The 25,203-nt window shown below is 49.6% G+C and overlaps 1 protein-coding gene across 1 annotated transcript; it reads left to right on the top strand.

The window, feature by feature from the left end:
• Positions 1 to 12,881: 12,881 nt before the first annotated feature.
• On the top strand, positions 12,882 to 22,164 carry TRIM40 (tripartite motif containing 40; the record flags this gene model as incomplete). The annotated part of the gene is made up of 5 exons (XM_080710336.1): positions 12,882 to 13,328; positions 19,618 to 19,710; positions 20,751 to 20,876; positions 21,836 to 21,858; positions 22,140 to 22,164. The coding sequence occupies 5 exons, from the start codon at positions 12,882 to 12,884 to the stop codon at positions 22,162 to 22,164; spliced, it is 714 nt and encodes a 237-aa protein (XP_080566462.1).
• Between the last annotated feature and the right edge of the window lie 3,039 nt (positions 22,165 to 25,203).

Raw genomic sequence — 25,203 nt, 5'->3', positions numbered from 1 at the left:
GCCACGCTTGTGACCCCAGCATTCGGGAGGCTGAGACCGTAGGATCGCGGTTCGCAGCCAGCCTCAGCTACTTAGTGAGGCCCTCCAGAACTTAGTGAGACCCTGTTTCAAAATAAAGAATAAAAATTAGGACAGGAGGTGTCGATTGGAGGTAGAATGCCCCAAGATTCCATCCCCAGTACCGCAAAAGGGGGGGAGGGCTAAGGGTGTAGCTTGGAGGTAGAATTCCCCTGGATCAATGAAAGGAAGGAAGGAAGGGAGGAAGGAAGGGAGGGAGGAAGGAAGGGAGGGAGGAAGGGAGGAGAGAAGGATTTAAGAAAGAAGAGGGTGGGTTAATGGGATACCAGAGGGAGACAGTTGTAGTGACTTCCTTTCTCCACTAGAGGGCTTACAGCCAAAGCCATGAGGAGCCCAGAGTGGGGCTTTTTCTCTTTTTTCCTCTATCTTCTCTCGTCTCTCTTTTCTCTTCTCTCTCTCCCCTCCACTTCTAGACCCGACTCGGCTGGATCAGGGGCGCTCCACTCCCTCTGCGGGCCGGCCGGGAGGCTAGAGGGCGCTTTCCCAGGAGCTGGAAGGGAGCTGGAGGTGCGGCCCCTGCACAGTTGTTCCATGGCCACTGAGGGAGAAGGGAGAAGGAAAAGGGAAAAGAGAGGTCGGTAGGAAGAGTCGGCAGAATTTCCCACCGATCCACAGCACCGCTGGGCTTTTTTTTTTTATTATTATTTACTTTTGTGATACAGGGGTTGAACCCAGGGATATGCTACCTCAAAGCTACACACCCAGCCCTAGTTTAAAATATTTTAAAAATTTATTTTTCTGGTACTGGGGCTGGAACCCAGGAGCTTTTCTACCTCAGGGCTATATACTCCCAGCCCTATTTTTTTTATTTTATTTGGAAACAAGGTCTCACTAAGTTGCTGAGAGCCTCACTAAGTAACTGAGGCTGGCTTCGAACCTGTGCTATCCTCCTGTCTCCATCTCCCAGCACAGGGATTGCAAACGTGCGCCACCACGCCTGGCTCCTCAGCCCTATTTTTTATTTTTATTTTGAAAGGTTGATGGGAGTCTCACACATACTGAGGCTGCCCTTGAACCTGCAATCCTCCTATCTCAACCTCCCCTGTATTGGGATTACAGCTGCGCCACCGCGACCTGCTGACACTGAGTACTAGATGCAACAGCAGGGGGAGGCCAAATTCAAGAAAATGGACCTGACAGGCCATAATGTCCATACTTGGGAGGCTGGAATGGAAGGATCTTAGGTTTGAGGCCAGCCTCAGCGACTTAGCCAGATCTGGTTTAAAAAAATAAAAATTTAAAAAAGGGCTTAGAGCAATGACCCTCAGCATAGAGAACCCTGAAGACTGGACCAGCGGGGTAAGTAGAACCCTCCCCTCATGCCGGGGGCTCTTTTTTGGTCCTGGGGATTGAACCCAGGGGTGTTCTGCCTCTGAGCTACACCGCAGCCCAAGTAAGCTAAGCTGCTTTGCAAAAGTCAACACAACTTCACCCCATCATGTCCTCCAGGGCCCCAGACAAAGGAAACCCAGGGGTCCAGTGCTACAGGAGGAGTAAGAGGACTGTAAAGAGGGGGCCTCCCTGGATCCCCAGAATGGGAATGAACCCACCGTATCAGCCAGCTGTGCCACCCAAAAGAATTGAAACCAAGCCACCAGAGTAATTCATGCATACCTCTGTTTATAGCTCTACAATTCATAATTGCCAAACTGTGGAAACCAGCTGAGATGTCCATCAACAGATGAATGGATCGCAAAATTATGGGTTATATACACAACGCGATCCTACTCAGCCATAAAGAAAAAACAAAATTTACCCCATCAAGACGTATGACTACAAGCCAGGCGTGGCGGCGCACGCTGGTAATCCCAGCACAGGGGAGGCTGAGACAGGAGGGTGGCAGTTCACGGGCAGCCTCAGCTACTTAGTGAGGCCCTTTGCAACTCAGCGAGACCCTGTTTCAAAATAAAGAATTAAAAATAGGGCTTGGGGGCTGTAGCCGGAGGTAGAATGCCCCTTGATTCCATCCCCAGTACTGCAAAAAAGAAAAAAAAAGTATGATGTATGACTACAATATACCAATAATAAATAAATAAATAAACAAAAAAAATTATATCACTTGCAGGGAAATGGGTAGAACTGGAGAATATTAAGCGAAGTGAAATCAGTCACAAAAAGCGCAAGGTCGGACGTCTTCTCCTGTATTCGGAAGCTGGGGGGCAGCTGGGACCAGGAGCTGTAGCCGGAGGTAGAATACCCCTTGATTCCATCCCCAGTACTGCAAAAAAGAAAAAAAAAGTATGATGTATGACTACAATATACCAATAATAAATAAATAAATAAACAAAAAAATTATATCACTTGCAGGGAAATGGGTAGAACTGGAGAATATTAAGCGAAGTGAAATCAGTCACAAAAAGCGCAAGGTCGGACGTCTTCTCCTGTATTCGGAAGCTGGGGGGCAGCTGGGACCAGGAGGGTCTCAGACAGAGAGGAGAGACCTCAGTGGAGTGAAGGAGGGCACCTGCCTGAGGGAGGTGGGAGGAGGAGGAAGCTGAAGAGGAGCCGCCTCACTGGACAGGATGCGCTTCACTAACTGGTCAAAGCCAATGGCTGTGCTGAGCCGGGAAGGCGGGGAGCGAGTGGGCGGGAGCTGGAGGAGTGCGGGAGCTTGTGTGCCTGGGTCACCGCCAACTGCATCTGGACCTGCGTGAGATTAAAGCCCGGCGTGGTGGCGCACGCCTGTACTCTCAGCATTCTGGAGGCTGAGACAGGAGGATCGCGGCTCACGGGACAGCCTCAGCTATTTAGTGAGGACTCAGTGAGACCCTGTTTCAAAAAATAAAGAATAAATACTAGGGCTGGGGGTATAGCTCGAAAGTAGAATGCCCCTGGGTTCCATCCCCAGTACCTCAAAAAATGTGTGATTATGCCGGGCGTGGTGGCGCACGCTTGTAATCCCCGCTCTTGGGAGGCGGAGACAGGAGGATCGCGCAGGTTCGAAGCCAGCCGCGCTGGTTTAAGAGACCCTGTTTCCAAATAAAAAGTATAAAATAGGTCTGGGAGTGTATCCCAGAGGTAGACGGGTTTCCAGGAACCCCAGTACCACCACCAAAAAAAAAAAAAAAAAGTGTGTGATTAAAATACACCAATGAGGGGGGTAGAGAAGGGCCTCCCTCTGCCTGGGCGGGAGCAGTCTGGACCCCCAAGGCCTGCCTCCCTCACCCCACCCCTACTCCCAGCCTCAGCCCTGCATCCAATGCAAACGCTTTCTTCTGCAGACTAACAGGCCATCTTGGCGCTGTTAACTAGAGAATGGCCCCTTGAAGAGCTCAGAAATTGAGTCAGGAGGACTGTAAGCCCAGACAGGGATAAATCCATCTGGGTGGTGCCCCGTAGGCCAGAAGGGGTGTGGCCTTGGGGATTATATCTGGTTCCTCCTCCCCCCCCTCTCTCTCTAGCTTCTACCGTCCATGGTGTGAGGGCACTGCGCCCACACGCTCCACCTCCCACGGCCATGCCTTGAGAGCCGCTGCCCCTGATCCCACATGGACTGAACCCCAAACCCTAAGAAAACAATCTTCATTTCTCTAAGTTATGTGGTCAGATGTTTACATTATAGCTGCAAGAATGCCGATGGATACACTCAGGTTTGAAGGATTCTGTGAAAATGTGATCTAATCACCCGTCCTACTGGGTGTGGTGGCTCATGCTTGTAATCCCAGTGCTTGGGAGGGGGAGACAGGAGGATCTCAGGTTTCTCTGCCAGCCTCAGCTACTTAGTGAGGCCCTCCACAACGTAGTGAGACCCTGTTTCAAAATAAAGACTAAAAAATGGGACTGGGGGTGTAGCTCAGAGGTAGAATGCCCCTGGGTTGTGTCCCAAACACCACACACATACAACAACCACAGCACCCACCTTGGGGAATTTCCAGTCCCTAGGAGACGCAGCCACCCCCCTGCTGGGGACTCCACGTCCTAGGGGAGAAGCAAGGAACTTCTTTCCGAAGGTCAGTCTCTCTTTTTTTTTTTTTTTTTTTTGGTGGTACTGGGGGTGGAACCCAGAGGCTTTCTACCTCCGGGCTATACTCCCAGACCCATTTTTATATTTTATTTGGAAATGGTCTAAGTTGCTGAGAGCCTCACTAAGTCGCTGAGGCTGGCTTTGAACCTGCGCGATCCTCCTGTCTCAGCCTCCCAAGCGCGGGGATGACAAGCGTGCGCCACCACGCCCGGCTTCAGTCTCTTTTTTTGTACCTTGTTCTTGAGCCTGGTAGATCTTTTATTTCCCCGCCATACCTGAAACCGCCTGGTTTTTGTTTGTTTGTTTGTTTGTTTTTCTTGATGGTACTGGGGTTCCTGGAAACCCTCCTACCTCCAGGCTACACTCCCAGACCTATTTTTATACTTTTCTAAATTTGGAAACAGAGTCTCTTAAGCCAGTGTGGCTGGCTTCCACCGCCTCCCAAGCGGGGGGATTACAAGCGTAGGCCACCACGCCTGGCTGAAACCAACTGTTTTATGCTGGTTTATCTTCCCCTGTGTCTTCAATACTTCTGATGTCTATGTGTCTATTCTTTGCTTTGCCTTTTTTTTTTTTACTTATTTACTTTTTTTGTACTGGGATTGAGCCCAGGACCATTCTACCTCTGAGCTACACTCGCAGCCCTTTTTATTTTGAGGTAGGTCCTCCCTAAGTTGCTGAGGGTCTGGCTAATTTCCTGAGGCTGGCCTTGAGCCTGTGATCCTCCCGTCTCAACCTCTCAAACACTGGGGTTACAGGTGCCACCACCACACCCAGCTTGCGTTGTCCCTTCTTTATCTTTATTTGGTTTATATATGGTTCTTCCTTCTTAAGGATTTTGTGATCCCTGACGTTATACTTTTGGCCTGGCTAGGAAAATGCCAACCAGGGTCACCAATATTTTGTTCTATAGCTTGGCACATCTGTGTCTTATTCTTTCTTCCTCCCCTCTAATCTCATGGGAAAATGTACTTCCTTCCTCTCCACCTCTCTGGATTCTAGGGTCTACCCTTGCCAACCCTCTCTTTAATATCTGCCATCTCTTCCCATCAAGAAGCACACAATTTGCTGGTCCTGGTGGCACATGCCTGTACTACCAGCCCTTGGGAGGCTGAGGCAGGAGGCTCGCAGATTCGGGGCCAGCCTCAGCTACTTAGTGAGGCTCTCTGCAACTTAGTGAGACCCTGTTTCAAAATAAAGGCTAACAGGGCTGGGGGTGTGGCTGAGGTAGAATGTCCCTGGGTTCCATTCCCAATACTGCAAAACAGAAAAACAAACAAAATGAGCCGGGGGTGTGGCTCAGAAGTAGAATACCTCTGGATTCAATCTCCAGGATCAAGAAAAATGAAAGAAAAAGGAGGAGGAGAAGAAGGAGGAAGAAACGAAGGAGGAAGAAGAGGAGAAGGAGGAAGAGAAGCAGCAGCACACTATTAATTTTTTCTGATCTTACCGTTAGGTCGAAGCCAGGCACACTCCTGTAATCCTCGTACTTGGACGGCGGAGACAGGACAGCAGGTTCGAGGCCAGCCCCAGCAAATTAGAAAGATGTTAAGCAACTTATCAAGACCCCGTTTCAAAAAAAAAAAATTAAAAAGGGCTCAGAGTGTAGGTTGGATAAACTGCCCTTGGGTTCAATCTCCAGTATAAAAAAACAAAAAAACCCCAAAACAACGAGGTAAAACAGGCATCTGGGTGATTTTATGACTGTGTAGTCAGAGCGAGCCCACATTCTGCCTTCTCTGAAACAGGGCTGCGCTTCGCCTTTGTCCTGGTGTAAATATTAATAGCCCTTCTTTTCGTTCTTAAAGGTGTCCAGTCGGACAATAAATTATACTGTTACCTTAATTATAGCAAGTGTTGGAAGCCAAAAACTTTCAGGAATAGTCTACCTCGAGGCCTTTCTGTTTGTTTGCTTTGAGCTCCAATTAAAGCAGCTTAACATTTGTATAAGATTTTATAGTTCATACTCATCCTAAATTGCTGGCCCCTGGAGGCAAAAATTTAACTTTTCAACGGGTTTTGTTTGGTTGGCATGGTGATCCGGATGCCTTCAGAGAAGGTGGCTATTTCCCCTACCACTCCCTGTTACCTCAGACTCCCTGGTCCCCGCAGGCATTTCTTGACTTCCAGACTTCTTTTGCACATATTACCTCGGTTAAGTCTCATAGGGAGAGAGGAAAAGAGACCTTTGGTGAATGGAGACTATGAGCACGGGGCAGTCACGCTTGTTCCTTTACATGAACAGAACCCCCAGCGTACGCGTGTACCGTAGCAACTGCATGGAAACACCATCAATTTAAGCGCCACCAGACTTGCCAGGCGTGGTGGCGCACGCTTGTAATCCCTGCGCTTGGGAGGCGGGGACAGGAGGATCGCAAAGGTTCGAAGCCAGCCTCAGCTACTTAGTGAGGCTCTCAGCAACTTAGTGAGACCCTGTTTCCAGATAAAGTATAAAATAGGTCTGGGAGTATAGCCCGGAGGTAGAAGGCCCCTGGGTTCCATCCCCAGTACCACCAAAAATAAAAAATAAAAAAAAATAATAAGTGCCACCAGACTCAAAGAGTTAACAATGTGCCCACAACTGATTTATGGCTAGACTGCTTGACCAAGAAGATTTTTATGTGTGTGTGTGTCCTGGGGGGTTACTGAGGATTGAACCCACAGACATTCTACCTCCAAGCTATACCCCTAGCCCTTTTAAAAAATTATTATGATTATTATTTTGTGTGTGGGGGTCTGGGGATGGAACCCAGGGGCATTCGACCTCCGAGCTACACCCCCTGCCCTATTTTTTCTTCTTTATTTTGAAACCGGGTCTCACTGAGTTGCTCAGGGCTTCACTAAGCAGCTGAGGCTGTCCACGAACCGCGAACCTCCGTCTCAGCCTCCCGAATGCTGGGATCACAAGCGTGCGCGCCACGCCCGGCTGTGCGTCTGTTTTAATGGTGCATACTCCCTCATTAAAGCTACTGAACACCTGGGGGCCAGATGTGTGTTGGTGAAGAAGATTTTCTGCAAACTACGGAGTGCAAGTCTTGTGTCTGGAATTCTGGAGCCCCCACAAAGATGGGAGCTTAAGTACCTGGGGTGGGGGAGCCTCGGCCACTTTGAAGGGCCTGAGCTTTCTGGGGCGAAGCACTGGACCTGGCGGGAACTCTGCTTCTCGTAGGCCCCTTGGCGCCCTGCATTTTTCCTTTTCAACTCTTTCTAGGTCTTTCTGATAGAAAGCGGCTCCATCTTGGAGCCTCCAGGCACTGCAAGCTCACAGCCCGAAAACTCTCCCACGGGGCTGGGGGCCAGCCTGATTTGCGGGGTTTGATGCTCACACAGAACTGCAGCCTTCCAAGAGAAAATGAAAGACAAAATAGGCAAAATTAGGAGGCAAAGTAAATACTTAGAAAAGCAGCGGCAAGCCGGGCGTGGTGGCGCACGCTTGTAATCCCCGCGCTTGGGAGGCAGAGACAGGAGGATCGCGCAGGTTCGAAGCCAGCCGTGCGCTGGCTTAGGAGACCCTGTTTCCAAATAAAAATATAAAATAGGTCAGGGAGTATAGCCCGGAGATAGAAGGGTTTCCAGGAACCAAGTACCACACACACAAAAAAAAAAAAAAAAAAAAAGAAAAAGAAAAGCAGCGGCATTTTTTGCTTATTTTTTTTGGTGGTACTGGGGTTCCTGGAAGCCTTTCTACCTCCGGGCTACACTCCCAGACCTATTTTTACATTTTATATTTGGAAACAGGGTCTCCTAAGCCAGCGCGCGGCTGGCTTCGAACCTGCAGGATCCTCCTGTCTCTGCCTCCCAAGCGTGGGGATTACAAGTATGCGCCACCACGCCCGGCTTTGTTTATTTTTCAGTAGTAGGGATTAAGCCCAGGAGGCAAGGTTCTACCTCTGAACCTCACCCCCACCCTTTATATTTTGAAATGAGGAGACCTTGCTAAGTTACCACACACTGACACACTGGCGATCCTCCTGTCTCAGTCTCCTGGGATTACAGGTGTGCACCAACCACTGTGCTTGGCTTGCAAATTTCTTCTTCTTCCTTCTATCCTCCTCCTCCTCCTCCTCCTCCTCCTCCTCCTCCTCCTCCTCCTCCTCCTCCTCCTCCTCCTCCTCCTCTTCTTCTTCTTCTTCTTCTTCTTCTTCTTCTTCTTCTTCTTCTTCTTCTTCTTCCTCTTTTTTTCCAGTCTGGGGATGGAGCCCAGGGGCATTCAACCTCTGAGCTACAGCCCCTGCCCTATTTTTATTCTTTGAAACAGGGTCTCACTAAGTTACGGAGGGCCTCACTAAGTAGCTGAGGCTGTCCGCGAACCGCCATCCTCCGGTCTCAGCTTCCCAAATGCTGGGATGACAAGCGTGCGCCCCCACACCCAGCTCTGGCTTGCAAATTCTACAAACTAGTATGATCATATGAAAACCCTGCTAGAGTCCCTCTCATGGCCGTGGGAACAGGCCAGGCCCGAGATGAGATTCGCGGCAGGTGCTCCTCCGCACACCTGTGACTGCATCTACTCCAAACGATTGCATCTGAGAGTGTGATGTCCTCTCTGCTGCGCCGAGGCCGACTCTCCCCACTGACATTACTCTTGCTTCCTCCTTTGCGCTCTTTGCCCAGCCTCACTCAGAGCGTTTGGAATGTGAAGTTCATAACTCCCTTACTACAAGGAAGTGTCCTTCGCCTTTTCTTGAAATAGGTGTGTCCATCTTCACACTTACAGCAAGGCAGCTGCTCGTACACATTCCTTCCCTTTCTACAACCTGTACCGCGGAAAGGTCTGCGCTGGCCCAGCTGGCTGGAGCAGATGTTTTGTGGCTCTCAGTAGGGAGTCCTTATCGAGGCTGAGTGACTCACTGCCCTGTACATGTCAGGGTAATTGGTTTTTTCTTTGCTTCAGTGTTTTTGCTTTGTAAACATTTAAATCTATTCTCAGCAATTTCTTTCTTTTAATTTTTAATTATTTTTTTGTGGTACTGGAGATTTAACCCATTCTACTTCCAAGCTATACCTCTAGCCCTTATTATTATTATTATTATTATTTTTGGTGGTACTGGAGATTGAACGCTTCTACCTCCAGGCTATGCTCCCAAACCCATTTTTTTATATTTTATTTGGAAATGGGGTCTCTTAAGCCAGCATGGCTGGCTTCAAACCTGCGTGATCCTCCTGTCTCAGCCTCCCAAGTGCAGGGATTACAAGCCTGCGCCACCACGCCCGGCTAAATTTTTTTTTTAAACAGGGTATTCCTAGGTTGCTGAAAGTTTTGCCATTTTGTTGAGGCTGGTCTGAAATCTGTGACCCTCTGGTCTCACCTCCCAAATACTGGGATTACAAACATACTACCACATCCAGCTTAAGCCAGGTGTGTATGTGTGTGTGTGTGTGTGTGGGGGGGTTTGCTGGGGACTAAACTCAGGGCTAGTCTACCTCTGAGTTACACCTACAGCCCAATTTTATTTTATTTTATTTATTTTTAAATTTCAAAACAGAGTCTTGCTAAATTGTGGAGGCTGATCTCGAACCAGTAATCCTCCTGTCTCAGCCTCCCAAGTACTGGGATTATACGCATGCACCACCAGACCTAGCTCATTAAAATTCCATTTTTAAAAGAAATATGTACCTGGTGTGTTGGCGCATGCCTGTAATCCCAGCACTTGGGAGACTGAGGTAGAGACGTCAAGTTTGAGGCCAGCCTCAGCAACTTGGCCAGACCCTGTTTCAAAATGAAAAATCAAATAGGGCTGGGAGTGTTAATGTCCGGGTTCAGTCAGAGAGAAAGAGAGAGAGAGGGAGAGAGAGAGAGAGAGAGGAGGAGGAGAGAGAGAGGGAGAGAGAGGGAGAGGGAGAGAGTGTAAATTGAGGGAGGGAGAATAGCTAGAGGAAGTTCTGGCAGCTGAGCCAAGATCCACCTTCTAGAGCGAAAGGAACTGATGGAGTCCGTTCTTGGGAGACAGCGCCACCTCCTGGCCACCCAGAGGCAGCGGCCAGGAGCGCGGAGCTGAAGGACCCCGCTGTGGCCAGTTCTGGGCAGGTGACCCAGGTGAGAACACCTTCGAAGGTGCTGTGGACTTGAGGTGGCGATGGGCCGGCCACACACCCACACACAGGAGTTTAAACTGGACAAGGAGACCAAGGAATGAGGCTGTGACTGGTGTTGGGGCTCAGGGAGGTTCCGGGACCTGTAGGATTAATCCCAGCAAGAGACAAAGTGGGGGTGTGAGCCGGGCCCCTGCCTCGCAAGTTCACGCAGCGGTGAGTGGCCAGGGAGGTGACAGGGAGCCCGTGGCTCACAGAGAATTCCAACCAGGGGGCTGCTGCTGACCTAAGGCCTCAGATCATCAGTTTGCATGTAAATTGAGAAAACATCGCTGGGATTCAAGGTGAGGTTGTCAGTCAAAGTTTTGACAGTCGGAGCCATTCCCAGTGAACACTGCGGTGGGAACACGCGTGCGGGGGCAGATTGTGGGCGAACTCAAGGGGAAGACAAGGGGGAGTTTTAGGAAATGAGGGTTGCACCTGCTATTTTAAAATTTTTTTTTATTTTTTTGTGGTACTGTAGGTGGAACCCAGGGGCTTTTCTACCTCTGGGCTATACTCCCAGACCCATTTTATATTTTATTTGGAAACAGGGTCTCACTAAGTTTCTGAGAGCCTCACTAAGTAGCTGAGGCTGGCTTTGAACCTGTGCGATCCTCCTGTCTCAGCCTCCCAAGGGCGGGGAATACAAGCGTGCGCCACCACGCCCAGCATTGCACCTGCTATTTTGAAACAGCAATTCTTACCACAATGGAAAATATGGCTAATAACAAGAGTGGTCTCGGTCTGAGGTCTGAGTTTGAACAGACAACTGCTGGGTAGACGTCTTTGTAGACTGTAGTTCTTGTGCAAGCTTGTGGTTTGGCTGTGTGTGTGTGCGTGTGTGTGCATGTGTGCATGTATCAAACCTAAGGGTGTTCTAGCTCTGAATTATACACCCAGTCTTATTTCTATGTGTGTGTGTGGTACCAGGGATGGAATCCAGGGGCACTACCTCCAAGCTACACCCCCAGCCCTATTTTTTATTCTTTGTTGTGAAACAGGGTCTCACTGAGTCTCAAAGGGCCTAAGTAGCCGAGGCTGTCCACGAATTGCGATCCTCCTGTCTCAGCCTCCTGAATGCTGGGATTACAAGCGTGCGCCACCATGCTCGGCTTTACCCAGCCGATGTTCCAGAATCGGCCCAATGTAGGATGTCGTGGCCCTGCAAGTCCTGGAGCCTACAGTTCCAGGAGCTGGGGTGCTGGGGCCTCCAATCTCCTAGTAAGGTACCAAGACTTCCCTGTCTCGAAGCCAGCCAGCCACACCCTCAGCAACCAAAGTTCACCTCACCTTCCAGGTCCTCTGGAGCTTGGGGACATTCATTTTCCCGGTAATTCCGTGTTTCTAAGATAGGGTGTGTCACAGGGCATATATAACAGGCATCACTGAGGAAGAACTATTCACCCGCTGGCTTCCCCCAGATCGGAGGCTGAGGAAGGGACCTGAAATTGAGGTAGGTAATAACAGAGCCGTGGGTGGGGTGGGAGATGAGAGCCATGGATAGTGTTATAGGGAGTGTGGGGGTCACCTCCTCCTGGGGGTCATCTTTGGGGATGGCTTAAAAGGAGGGGACAAGGTGGCTTTAAGCATCACACAAGTCTCTGTCTACTGTCTGTCTGTTCTCTTTCTCTTTCTCTTTCACAGTGGAATTGAAAGCCCTGGTAAGGATGTTGGGTAGGAACCCACTCGCTGACAGGTGCTGCTGTCAAGTTATCGCCACCAACAGCAAATCTGGGAAGGCTCTTGACTCCTAAGTCAGGATGGTTTTTGTTTCTGGTCATGACAATAACCTCCCCGCTCCCCCCACCCCCGGCTTTTTACCTTGGAACTGAAAAAATAAAAATAAATAAATATATAGCCATAGAAAGCTGTCAAAAGAAAAAACAGATTTTTTTTTTTAAACTGGGGATAGAACCCAGAGGTATTCTACTTCTGAGTTATACCCCAGCCCTTTTTGGATTTTGTTTTGAAGCAGGGTTTCACTTCTCACTAGGTTGCTGAGGCTGGCCTAGAACCTGTGATCCTGCTGTTTGAGCCTCCCAAGTACTAGGATTATAGGTGTATGATACTTCTCCTGGCTAGATTTTTTTTTATATAGTGGAAATTGAATTTGGATATTCTATCTTTGAGCTACACCCCCAGTACTGAGTGTGTGTGTGTGTGTGTGTGTGTGTGTGTGTGTTATCAGAAGATTGAACCCAGAAGTATTCTACCTCTGAGCAATACCCCCAGCCCTATTTTATTTTTATTTTGAAACAGGGTCTCACTAGGTTGATGAGAGTCTTACAATTTGCTGAAGCTGTCCTCAAACCTGTGATCCTCCTGTCTCAGCCTCCCAAGTACTGGGATTACAGGCATGTGACACTTTGTCCAGCAGAATTGGTTTTTGAGCCAGGCGTGGTGGCACACACTTATAATCCCAGCATTTGAGAGGCTGAAACAGGAGGATCATGGTTCACAGCCAGCTTCAGCTACCTAGTGAGGCCCTTTGCAAGTCAGTGAGACACTGTTTCAAAATAATAAAAAATAGGGCTGGGGGTGTCTCTCGGAGGTAGAATGTCCCTGGGTTCCATCCCCAGCAGTGCAAAAAAAAAAAAAAAAAAAATTGGTTTTTGACTCACCTGCCTCTTCTAGGTGTACAAAAATAAACAGCGATTTCAAGTTTCGCGGCTACAAGGACCCCGGAGGGTGCTTGGCAAAGCCCAGCAGGCGTCTCTGCAACCCACGCAGAATGAAGGCTTGCGCGGTCCTTCTGGGGTCCGCGATGCAGAGCCGGCAGCTGCATGAGGTCGGAGCCGGAGTTGTGTCCTCCGGCTGCCCGCTCCCGGCTGAGACCTCTCCCCTGGGGCTGTGGAGAGCCAGCGGGGAGGCCATGGTCCCTTCACAAGACGAGAGCAGGGAGGGCGTCTGCCCCATCTGCCAGGAGCCCCTGAAGGCGGCCGTGCGCACCCAGTGCAATCACCTCTTCTGCGGCCCGTGCCTGGCCCAGCACCTGAAGGCCTTGGCCCCCAGCGCCCTCTGCTGCCCCCTCTGCCGGGAGCCCTGCTCCGAGGGGGTGCTGGGCGAAGGCTACGTCTGCCGCCTCCACCAGAAGAGGGTGTGCAGGTTCTGTGAGCAGAGCAGACGGCTCCTGTGCATGGAATGCCTGGAGTCCACAGAACACGGGTCCCACGCTCAGCCCACCATCGAAGACGCCATCAGCCACTACAAGGTACCCGGCTTGAGCCTTCCAATGCCTGGCGCCTCGTAATGACAGCCTCTCTGTTTCTTCTGCTTGCTTCTGTTTGGGACCCTCCTGATGTTGGAGGTGTGTGTGTGTGTGTGTGTGTGTGTGTGTGTGTGTGTGTGTGTGTGTTACTGGGGATTTAACCCAGAGGCATTCTACCTCCGAGCTACACCCCAGCCCTATTTTATTTTTATTTCGAAACAGAGTCTCTCTAGGTGAATGAGAGTCTCACTACTTGCTGAGGCTGTCCTCCGACTTGTGATCCTCCTGTCTCAGCCTCCCAAGTCCTGGGATCACAGGTGTGCACCACCATGCCCGGCTCTGATGTTGGGAGTTTTAACGATTAATGTGAGGCCGTTTACAAGGTGGCCCTGTCACTGAGATGGCAGACGCCCAGCAGACACGAGCCTCTCTCTGCCCATCTGCAAACGGAAGAATTGGGAGCAGATGATGTAAGCCCTTCAGTACTAAGGCTGTGTGGCTCCCTGGTCGGTAATACTAGAAACTTGGCTAGATGTGTGATCAGATTTTATCTATGGTTACAGCTATCCTGCAAGTATATTGAACTCTGGAAATTGGTACATGATTCTCTCCTTTTCTTCCCCACTTCCTCTGACTTTTCTTTTGTTTTTTCCTCTTTTTCTAGCATGATTATTTTTATTTTGTTATTTTTTATTTTTATTTATATATTTATTTTGTGGTACTGGGGATGGGACCCAGGGGCATTCTACCTCTGAGCTACACCACCAGCCCTATTTTTTATTCTTTATTTTGAAACAGGGTCTCACTAAGTAGCTGAGGCTGTCTGTGACCCTCCTGTCTCAGCCTCCCAAATGCTGGAGTTACAAGAGTGCGCCCCCATGCCTGGCTCTTTTTCCTCTCTTTCTATCATGATTATTTTTATTTTATGTTATTTTTGAATCACAAAAGCTTCATGATTTGGGTAGTGAACTCAGACAACACGGAAAGGAATACCATCAAAACTAAATATTTAGCTGGGCGTGGTGGCGCACGTGATCTGACTACTCCAGGCCAGCCCTTGAATTCTGTACTCCCCCCAAGAGGGCAGGAGGAGCTTCCTGCCTGCTGATGAGCCCGGACTGAGAGACAGAAATCTACACGCTCAACACGTGATTTACTCAGGTCTAGGGTGTCTTGCTAGGTGTTGTGGGAAGTACAAAGATGATTCATGATCATTATCTTTAAGTTCATGTTTAATAATTCCAGGAAGCCGGGCTCAGTGGCACACGCCTGTAATTCCATGACTTGGGAGGCTGAGACAGGAAGATGGCAGATTCAAGACCAACATAGGCAACTTAGCAAGACCCTGTTTCAAGATAAAAGTTCATAGGGCTGGAGGTGTATCAGGAGGTATAATGTCCCTGGATTCAATCCCCAGTATATATAAAAAAGCTGATAATAATGATTAATGTAGAACAAATACATACCAAAATATTTGTTCATTGAGGGAACACAGACTGAGTTCCTGCTGAACGTATGTCGGGACCTCCAGTACATGCTAAGAATCAATGATGAGCAAAGCCTACTGCTGTGCGTGTGCAGCTTAGTAAGAAAAACAGACAAATAAGAAATTAAACGAAGCCAGGCGTGGTGGCATACACTTGTAACCCCAGCATTCGGGAGACTGAGACAGGAGGATCGCGGTTCGCGGACAGCCTCAGCTACTTAGTGAGGCCCTCCGCAACTCAGTGAGACCCGGTTTCAAAATAAAGAATAAAAAACAGGGCAGGGGGTGTAGCTCGGAGGTCAAATGCCCCTGGGTTCCATCCCCAGACAGACAGACAGACAGACAGACAGACACACACACACACACACACATTAAATGAACTGCATGGTTTTTTGGTTTTTTTTTGGTGGTACTGGGGGTAGAACCCAGGGGCTTTTCTACCTCCGGGCTACACTCCCAGACCTATTTTATACTTTATTTGAAAACAGGGTCTCACTAAGTTGCTGAGAGCCTCACTCAGTAGCTGAGGCTGGCTTTGAACCTGTGCGATCCTCCTGACTCAGCCTCCCAAGCGCTGGGATTACAAGCGTGCGCCACCACGCCCGGCTATAAACTGAAAAGAAAACAAATAAGACCCTGCAATGGAGTGTAATGGGTGGCCCGTGTTAGTGGGTCACAGCCAGGGCCTCGTCGGCGAGGCAGCTTCATTGAAGTTGAAAGAGAAAAGTGGACCAGAGAGAGGACTGAAGTAACCCGAGCCGGGGCGGAGGCCGGGGGCTGGGAAGGTCTCGTTACAGTTGGAGAATCCGTAAGCAGCGTTTGAATGGTCAGGATTTCCTGAGAGTACAGAAGTGGGGTGACGGACAGAGGAGAATCAAAGGTGACCTCACGAGTTTCTGGCTTGAGAAACCGGAAGGGAGATGGGACAGATAAGCACTCGGGGAGAACAGGTTTGAATGAAACAGCACGAGTTTCACTTGGGACGTGTCGAGTCCAGGTTGAAACACAAAGAAGCAGGTTCTCAGAAGCCAGGCGCCATGGCACTCGCCTGCGATCCCAGTACTTGCAAGGCCGAGGCAGGAGGATCGCAGGTTTGAGGACAGCCTCAGCAACTTGGCGAGACCCTGTTTCCAAATAAATAAATATCCAGGCATGGTGGCTCACACCTGTAATCCCAGTACTTGGGAGGCCGAGACAGGAGGATCGCAGGTTCGCGGCCAGCCTCAGCTACTTAGTGAGGCCCTCCACAACTTACTGACACTCTGTTTCAAAATAAAAAATAAAAATATAGGACTAGGGGTATATCTCAGAGGTAGAATGCCCCTGGGTCCAATCCCCAGTTCCTCAAAAAAAGGGGCTCCCAGGTTCGATGCCAGTCTCTGCAACTATTAATGAGAACCTTATAGCAGCTGAGACCCTTTTTCAAAGTAAAAAATAAAGCAGGGTGTGGTGGTGCATGCCTTTAATCCCAGTACTTGGGAGGCTGAGATAGGGGCCACAGGTTCAAGGCTAGCCTTGGCATCTCAGTGAGGCCCTTAGCAATTTAACGAGATCCTGTTTCAAAACAAAAAATAAAAAGAGCTGCCCCCGGGCTTAATCTCCAGTATCAAAAACTTTTTTTAACTGAATAAAAATTTAAATGTATTTATTATTTATGGATTGAATCTGAGATTCTCCTATGTCAGCCTGCCAAGTATTAGGATTATAGGTATATACCCCCCATACCTGATCAAAAATTTTTTAATGTAAATATTAATAAGTAAGCATTTTTAAATTCAGAAAACCCTACCTTACCCATTCTGAGTATTGTAAAGGGTACGTTTGTATCACCTTCAGTCTTCCATTGTTTCCTACACTTATCTTTATTGCTATTATCTTTGCTTTTTTTCACTTACACAGTGTCAACAGTTGACTTTAAATGCTTTAATAAATTTTAAACTGCCAGAAGATAAGACACTGGCTTTTTGAACTGGACTTTAAGAATAGGCCAACCTGAGCTGGGCATGGTGATATACACCTATAATCCTAGTACTTGGGAGAAAGGCCAAGACAGGAAGATTGCAGGTTCAAGGCCAGCCTCAGCAACTTAGCTAAACCTTCAGCAATTTAGTGAGATCCCATTTTTTAAAATCCTTTTTAGAGCCAGGAGTGGTGGCGCACACTTATAATCCCAGCATTCAGGAGGCTGAAACCGGAGGATCGCGGTTCGCAGACAGCCTCAGCTACTTAGTGAGGTCCTTTGCAACTCAGTGAGACCTCTTTTCAAATAAAGAATAAAAAATAGGGATGGGGGTTTATTTTTCAAATAAAGAATAAAAAATAGGGATGGGGGTGTAGCTTGGAAGTAGAATGTCCCTAGGTTCCATCCCCAGTACCATAAAATAAAATAAAATAAAATAAAAATTCTTTTTAAAGGGCTGGAGTTGTAGCTTGGAGATAGAATGTCCCTGAGATCAACCCCCGGTAGCAGAAAGAAAAAAGAAAGAAAGAGAGAGAAAGGAAGGAAGTACAAGGAGAGAGAGAGAGAGAGGGAGAGAGAGAGAGAGAGAGAGAGAGAGAGAGAGAAAAGAGAAGAGAGAAAAGAGGGAAGAAAGAGAAAGAGAAAGAGAGTAAGCTGAAGACTCCAAACTGGAAAGCTAAGGAAATAGTCTGAGATAGAGGTTAAGGAGCCAGCCTGTAGGACTAGGTTCCTTTTTTATGGGAGAAATGTAGAATCAGCAATAGTGGTGGTGGGAGCAGGCAGGAAGGCCAGGGCTGGGCACGAGAGGAGAGTTACAGCCACAAAGAGGGGCCCTGAGAAGCCCCAGACTCGTCCCTGGACTTCCGGGCCGCCTTGGAGAGAGGCGTTCCCAGGTGCAGGGAGAAGCCGGGCCGTGGCTGAGGGCTGAGGTCGGTCAGGACTCAGGACCAGGAGGACAGACTGCGTCCTGACATTGCATGAGAGGACAGAAGACAGGCGATGGAAGAGAAATGGGGGCTGGCTCAGCCCCACAGCCCGCCCAGCCCGCCCATTGCCTGCCGCCCACTCCTTTGAGTTCTTAAACTTCTCTGCAGCTTGAGTGAGACCAGAGCAAACTAAAGGATGTGTCTGTGGCCAGGGGTTTGTGACGCCGCCACGCTTAGTCATGTGTGATAAACCCTGCTAAGTGAATATTAGATGATCCGGGGGCGAGATACTTAGCCTTTTTAATTATCATTTGCATTGTCTCTAAGATCATGATAATAGTATTTACTTTGCAGGTCTCTTGTGAAGGTATTATGAAATAGTTTATTAAAAAGATACTTGCCGCCGGGCGTCGTGGCGCACGCTTGTAATCCTAGCATTTGGGAGGCTGAGACAGGAGGATCGCGGTTTGCAGATGGCCTCAGCTACTTAGTGAGGCCCTTTGAGACCCTGTTTCAAAATAAAGAATAAAAGCCGGGCGTGGTGGCGCACGCTTGCAATCCCCGCGCTTGGGAGGCAGATACAGGAGGAGCGCGCAGGTTCGAAGCCAGCCGCGCGCACTGACTTAGGAGAACCTGTTTCCAAATAAAAATATAAAATAGGTCTGGGAGTGTTGCCCGGAGGTAGAAGGGCTACCAGGAACCCCAGTACCACCAAAAAAAAAAAAAAAAAAAAGAAGAATAAAAAATAGGGCTGGATGGAACTCAGAGGTAGCATGCACCTGGGTTTCATCGTCAGTACCAGACACACACACACAAAAACCTAAGTCAGTATCTAGAATCTTCTAAACGTTAGCTTCTTTTTTCTGTCTTTTTTTTTGTACTAGGAATTGAACCCAGGGCATTCTACCTCCAAGCCCTACCCCCACCAGGCCTTTTTTAAAATTTTTGAAACATGTTCTCCCACAGTTGCCAAGGGTCTCACTAAGCTGGTGAGGCTGGCCTTGAACCTCCGCTCTTCCTGGGTCTGCAATGATAGTCATGGTGAGTTTTGGTGTGATACAGACGCGCCCACGCGCAGCTCTGCTGATCTTCTCCCCACGCCCTCCCCCGTCTACCCCGCCCTCCCCCCTTCTACCCCGCCCCCCCCCCCCCCGCACCTGCTAATAAGACCAAGAGTAAGACCTTTATGTATCGTCAAGCCGGTCTCAGGAGGTCAGGGCTCATATGTTTTCTCTCGTATGTGAAAGCTAGAAAGAAAAATAGGAAATAAAAAGGACCGCAGATGAATGAGGAGAAGGAGTTGGAGGAGGGCGATGGAGGAGGAAGACGGAAAAAGGAAATAGTTTATATAACGTTAGGTCCATAAACAAAAGCATGGCTCCCCATCTCAGTGGCGCGCGTGAGGAGGAAGGGGTGCCGAGGGACTCACCACAGGAACTGTGCACGTCTGAATGCAGCGCACGCTCTCTCTCCCTCTCTCTCTCTCCCTCTCTCTCTCTCTCTCTCTCTCTCTCTCTCTCTCTCTCTCTCTTCCTCTTTCTCTCTCTCCTGTCTCCTCTCCCCTCTCCCCTCTCCCCTCTCCCCTCTCCCCTCTCCCCTCTCCCCTCTCCTCTCTCTCTCTCTCGTACTGGGGATGGAACCCAGGGGCATTCTACCTCTGAGCTGCACACCCAGCCCCCTTTTTTAAATCTCTATTTTGAAACAGGGTCTCACTAAGTTGCTGAGGGCCTCCTGTAATGGCTGAGGCTGACCTTGAACCTGCATCCTCCAGTCTCAGCCTCCCCAAGTACTGGGGTTACAGGTGTGCAGCACCACACTAGCCTCAGGCTGGAATCAGGGCCCCACCACGCCCCACGGAGCTTCCTCCGGTGGGTGCCGCCTCGCCCCCAGTCTGACCAGCAGATGCACCTGTCTCTTCAGGAAAGACTCAACCGCCGGAGCCGGAAGCTCCGGAAGGACCTTGGAGAACTTCAGCGGCTCAAGGCTCGGGAGGAGGAGCGGCAGGCCGTGCAGGTGGGGTGGTCAGAGTCGGCGGAAGGACTGCGTTGGGGTGTCCGCGGGGGGTCTCCTTTTGTTCTGGACATCTGCCTGTCTCCTGAACAAGCTGACGTGGAGGGAGGGTCACGGAGGCTGGTCCCTGGGTCCCTGGGTCTTGAGCGTGGCTAGGGCTCGCTAGTTGAGGGACCTGGGGCATGTTAAACCTGCTGACCTTCACGTGACTTATTTGTTAAAGTGGGATATAAAACCAATATCCCACTTTCCTTGGCTCATGTGACAATTAAAAGAGACAATTGAGCCAGACACAGCGGCCCAGGCTTGTAATCCCAGTATTTAGGAGGCAGAGACAGGAGGATCGCATGTTCGAGGCTCGCCTCAGCATCTTACTGACACCATGTTTTGAATTAAAAAGGGCTGGGGGTGTAGCTCAAAGGTAGAATGCCTCTGGGTTCAATCTTTTGTAGCAAAAAGAAATAGATAGATGATAGATAGATAGATAGATAAAGTCTCATCAACAGAAAATCACTAGACAAATTGACAATCCAGAGTGCCCATCTCTGTCCCTGACAGTCTACCTTTTTATTTCTCTTGCCCATTCGGGTGAACTCCTCTTCACCTGTGACCTGAAGGGAGTTAAAGCAGGCAGTGAAGGTCGAGGGTGGGGGCACACACACATCTGTAGTCCCAGTACTGGGGAGGCTGAGACAGGAGGACCGCAGGTTCAAGTGTGTGTGTGTGTATCTCTGTGTGTTACTGGGGACTGAACTCATGAGCGTCCTATCCCTGAGCTCCACTCCAGCCCTTTTTTATTTGAAAACAGGGTGGTCTCACTGATTCTCCCCCGAACTTGCACGCATCCCTGTGTGCTCCCACCACGGTGACTTGACACGTGCAGATGTGCGCAGGGGTGCGAGGTGGGAGGGGGAGGCGCCTCTGCCTTTAGACCCTGAGTCTTAGGGAGCCCTTTTCTACAGTTTCAGGTCGACCAGTTGGAGGCTGGGCTGCAGAGCCAGCGCCGAGCCAGGGCACAGCTGGCCGCCCTCCTTCCTCCGCAGCTGGACGGGCTGGAGGGCTGGCCAGCAGAGGCGGCCCAAAGCCTTGGCAAGGACATAGCGCAGCGCCTCATGCTGGCCGCTGACCTGGAGAATTTGGCCAAGGACCTGGACGCCAACACACTGAAGGTGCCTATCCAGGGGCTGCTCCCAGATGGTATTATTTATTTATTTATTTTTGGTGGTACTGGGGATGGAACCAAGGGCGTTCTCCAGGCTACACTCCCAGACCTATTTTTTATTTGGAAACAGAGTCTCTTAAGCCAGCAAGGCTGGCTTCGAACCTGCGTGATCCTCCTGTCTCCACCTCCCAAGTGCGGGGATTACGAGCGTGCACCACCACACCCGGCAAGATGCTGGGGTTCTTAGTGGATAGCGGGGAGCCCCCCTGCAGCGCCCCCGTGGGAAATACAAAGGAAGATGCTCGCGGGACATTTATGTGGTGGCGGCTTGTCTAAGCCACACGATGCCATAGCTGCAGAATGAGGTGCAGAAGAAGGGCGCTGTCCCTCCATTTCCCCAGGTGGCATCCCAGATGTCCCTTCAAGAACCGTGCCAGGCGTGGTGGCGCATGCTTGTAATCCCAGCATTTGGGAGGCTAAGACAGGAGGATTGTGGTTCAAAGACAGCCTCAGCTACTACTTAGTGAGGCCCTTTGCAACTCAATGAGACTCTGTTTCAAAATAAAATAAATAAAAAATAGGGCTAGAGGTAGAATGCCCCTGGGTTCCATCCATAGTACCAAAAAAAAAAAAAAAAAAAAGAAAAGAAAAAAAGAAAACCCACCAACAACAACAAACAAGTGAATTGGTGCTGGACACAGTGGCGCACTCCTGTAATCCCAGTACTTAGGAAGCTGAGACAGGAGGATTGCAGGTTCAAGGACAGCCTCAGCCATGTAGTGAGACTTTCAGCTACCTAATAAGACTCTTTCAAAATAAAATAATAATAAAATACAACTGGGAGTGTAGCTCAGAGACAGAACGTCCCTGGGTTCGATCCCCAGCACCCCACCCCCACAGAGTCGGGAAGGGACTTTGGAGGTGACGGCACCCGGGGGGCTCACTGTCATCTCTCTCTCTCCCCAGGAGGCTGCTGACTTATTAGAAAGGTACGAGCCTTCTCCCTCCCCTCACGTGCAGACATACAAACCCGCACCACATAGATGTGGCCTGGCTTCATCAAGCCGCCCCATACTGCTTGGCCGGTGGAAGATACGCTGTTGAGGACACGGGTATCCATGAATTTATGGAGGGTTTCTTTGTTTCTAGGAGTGCGCCACAGAAATTAGGCAGACTTCTCTCTGTCCTTCCTCCAACCGATCCAGATAGGTCTACCTGGTCTTCAGGCCTGCTGTCCCCTGAACACGCCCTTGTGACCTCATCCCCACAGCGGGGACCTGATTGATGATGCCTGACCCCTGGACGCAGTCTCCTTCCCGAACCGGGCTCATGCTGTGGCTCCCGCTGGGGCGGTCAGATCCAATCTGTCCAGGACCATTTGCACACTGTCCATTTGCCTATGAGCAGATGGAAGTGCCCACCACTCACAAGCTTGCACTAAAATAGGTGCATTCAGCTGGTCGTGGTGGCGCACGCTTGTAATCCCAGCATTTGGGAGGCTGAGACAGGAGGTTCACGGTTCAGGGACAGCCTCAGCTACTTAGTGAGGCCTGCGGCAACTCAGTGAGACCCTGTTTCAAAATAAAGAATAAAAAATTGGGCAAAGAGTGTCACTCAGAGGTATAGTGTCCCTGGGTTCCATCCTCAGTAACACACACACACACACACACACACACACACACACACACACACAAGGTATATTCACATGCATCGGGTGGCAGGAGCTCCCAGTGGTCATACAACCTCAGCACCTGGAGCCCCTAGGTCTGTGGGAGGAATATTCCTTCTGAGCCCCCCAGGACCTGGTGTCGATGCTACCCCATTGGCACCTAGTCATTATTGTTGTGGCAGACAGACTCACTAAGTTGTCAGGGTCTCTTTACAGGCCTGAGCCACCCTGTGCGGCTTCCATTAAATGGAGGCATGGGAGAATTCATAGAAAGTAGAACTTTATCCCCACATTATTGGCAACACAAAAGCGTTCAGAGGTGAAATAATTGAATTATAAGGGATATAATCAGCTGGGCGCGGTGGCGCACGCTGGTAATTCCTGCACTTGGGAGGCTGAGACAGGAGGATCGCACAGCTTCGAAGCCAGCCTCAGCTACTTAGTGAGGCTCTCAGCAACTTAGTGAGACCCTGTTTTCAAATAAAATATAAAATAGGTCTGGTAGTGTAGCCCAGAGGTAGAAAGCCCCTGGGTTCCACCCCCAGTACCACACACACACACAAAAAAAAAAAACCCAAAAAACAACAACAACAAAAACAAATAAGGGATATAATCTCATCCATACATAAATCTATGGGCAGATTAATCATTTGAGTGGGTTTATTGGGTGGTAACACTGGAAAGTGGGGTATGGCTGGAGGGGGCAGCCCTTGGTGACATGGTTTTGGGGATCATACGTGTGTGTGTGTGTGTCTGTCTGTCTGTATCTCCTTGGGCCACCTCTGGCTCCATCCCTCCCTCCCTCCCTCCTTCCAGTCTCCGTGATGGAAAAGCACCATCTCTCCACATACTCCGCTGCCACCACGGCCACTTATGCTGTGGGGCCGACCCGCTGACCCTACGGGCTGAAACCACTGAAACCATGAACACACTGAATCTTCCTTCCTCCAGGTGCTGTGCGGCAGGTATTGCCATGCTGCGCTGAGAACGCTGATGGGAACCGTCACATGATGACACTTTTTTTTTTTTTTTTTTTGGTGGTACTGGGGTTCCTGGAAGCCCTTCTACCTCCGGGCTACACTCCCAGACCTATTTTATTTTTGGAAACAGGGTCTCCTAACCAGCGCGGCTGGCTTCGAACCTGCGCGATCCTCCTGTCTCTGCCTCCCAAGCGTGGGGATTACAAGCGTGCGCCACCACGCCCGGCTGATGACACGTTTTATATGAAGCACTGAACACTCCCAGGGAAAGCCACTCCGTCCCCTCCAGTCCCGTCCTCCCCACCTGCTGAGCTGAGGACGAGCAAAGGACCCTTCCAGGGGAGGCCGAGCAGAGCCTGCTCGTGGTGCCCTTCCTCTGAGGCTGCGCCCTGGGCGTTCGGATCCATCCAGCCACCGGGAAGGGAGGTGTCAGAACATCATAGTTTATGTCCGAGCAGAGTAAACAGATCATGTGAAATAGACTATCCGCAGAGGTCACGTCTAAGCAGGATAAAACACAACACGAATAAGAACTAGAAAATAAGTCGCAATCACTCTTGGTGTAGTTCAGAAAATGCTTTTATTATGCATAGGAATTTCAATCCCACGCTGGGGGTGGTGAGGGAAATAATTTCCCAAGCCCTAGGCGGCCACGTGTGGGTGCCCATATCTGTCCCAGGATCAGTACCAGGCAGGGACATTTCTGGAATGACCAGACCCAGCTTCCCCGCACACCTGCCTGGCTCCACCCACACAGCTCTCCGCTCCTACTTGGGAGGCCAAGACAGGAGGCTCACGGGTCAGAAGGCAGCCCCAGCAATTGAGCAAGACCCTATTTCAAAAGGAAAAAAAAAAGAGCTGAGAGGGTAGCTTGGAGGTAGAATGTCCCTGGGTTCAATCCCCAGTATTTTAAAAAGAAAAAAAAAAAACAGGAAAAAGAAAAGAAACAAGGTAATGGAAGAGAATGGGCCAGAAAGAGCCCACCTATGGGAGCAGAAATAGTGCTCGGGTTACAAAGGTACACCACCACCACACTCGGTTTTTATTTATTTTTTGTTGTGGGTTTTTTTTTTTTTTTTTTTGGTACTGGGGATTGAATCCAGGGTCATTCTACCTCTGAGTGACACCCCCAGCCTTATTTATTTTTTTTATTTATTTATTTATTTATTTATTTATTTATTTATTTATTGGTACTGGGGGTGGAACCCAGGGGCTTTCTACCTCCAGGCTATATCCCCAGACCTATTTTATACTTTATTTGGAAACAGGGTCTCACTAAGTTGCTGAGAGCCTCACTAAGTAGCGGAGGCTGGCTTTGAACCTGTGTGATCCTCCTGTCTAAGCCTCTCGAATGCTGGGATTGCAAGTGTGCACCACCACACCCGGCTCCTTTTTTTATTTTTTATTTTTTATTTTTTATTTTTTTTTTTAGTGGTACTGGGGTTTCTGGAAACCCTACTAGCTCCCAGATCTATTTTTATACTTTTTTTTTTTTTTTGAAACAGGTTCTCTTAAGCCAGCGGGGCTGGCTTCAAACCTGCGTGATCCTCCTGTTTCTGTCTCCCAAGCATGGGGATTACAAGCGTGCGCCACCACGCCCAGCTCCTTATTTATTTTTTTAAAGTAGGGTCTCACTAAGTTGCTGGCCTTGAACCTGCAATCCTCCTGTCTCGACCTCCCAAGTA

This window comes from Muscardinus avellanarius (genome assembly GCF_963383645.1).
Source record: "Muscardinus avellanarius genome assembly, chromosome: 14".
Lineage (NCBI taxonomy): Eukaryota > Metazoa > Chordata > Mammalia > Rodentia > Gliridae > Muscardinus > Muscardinus avellanarius.
Note: the sequence above shows the minus strand (reverse complement) of the source record. Positions and strands in the feature narration are given on the sequence as shown.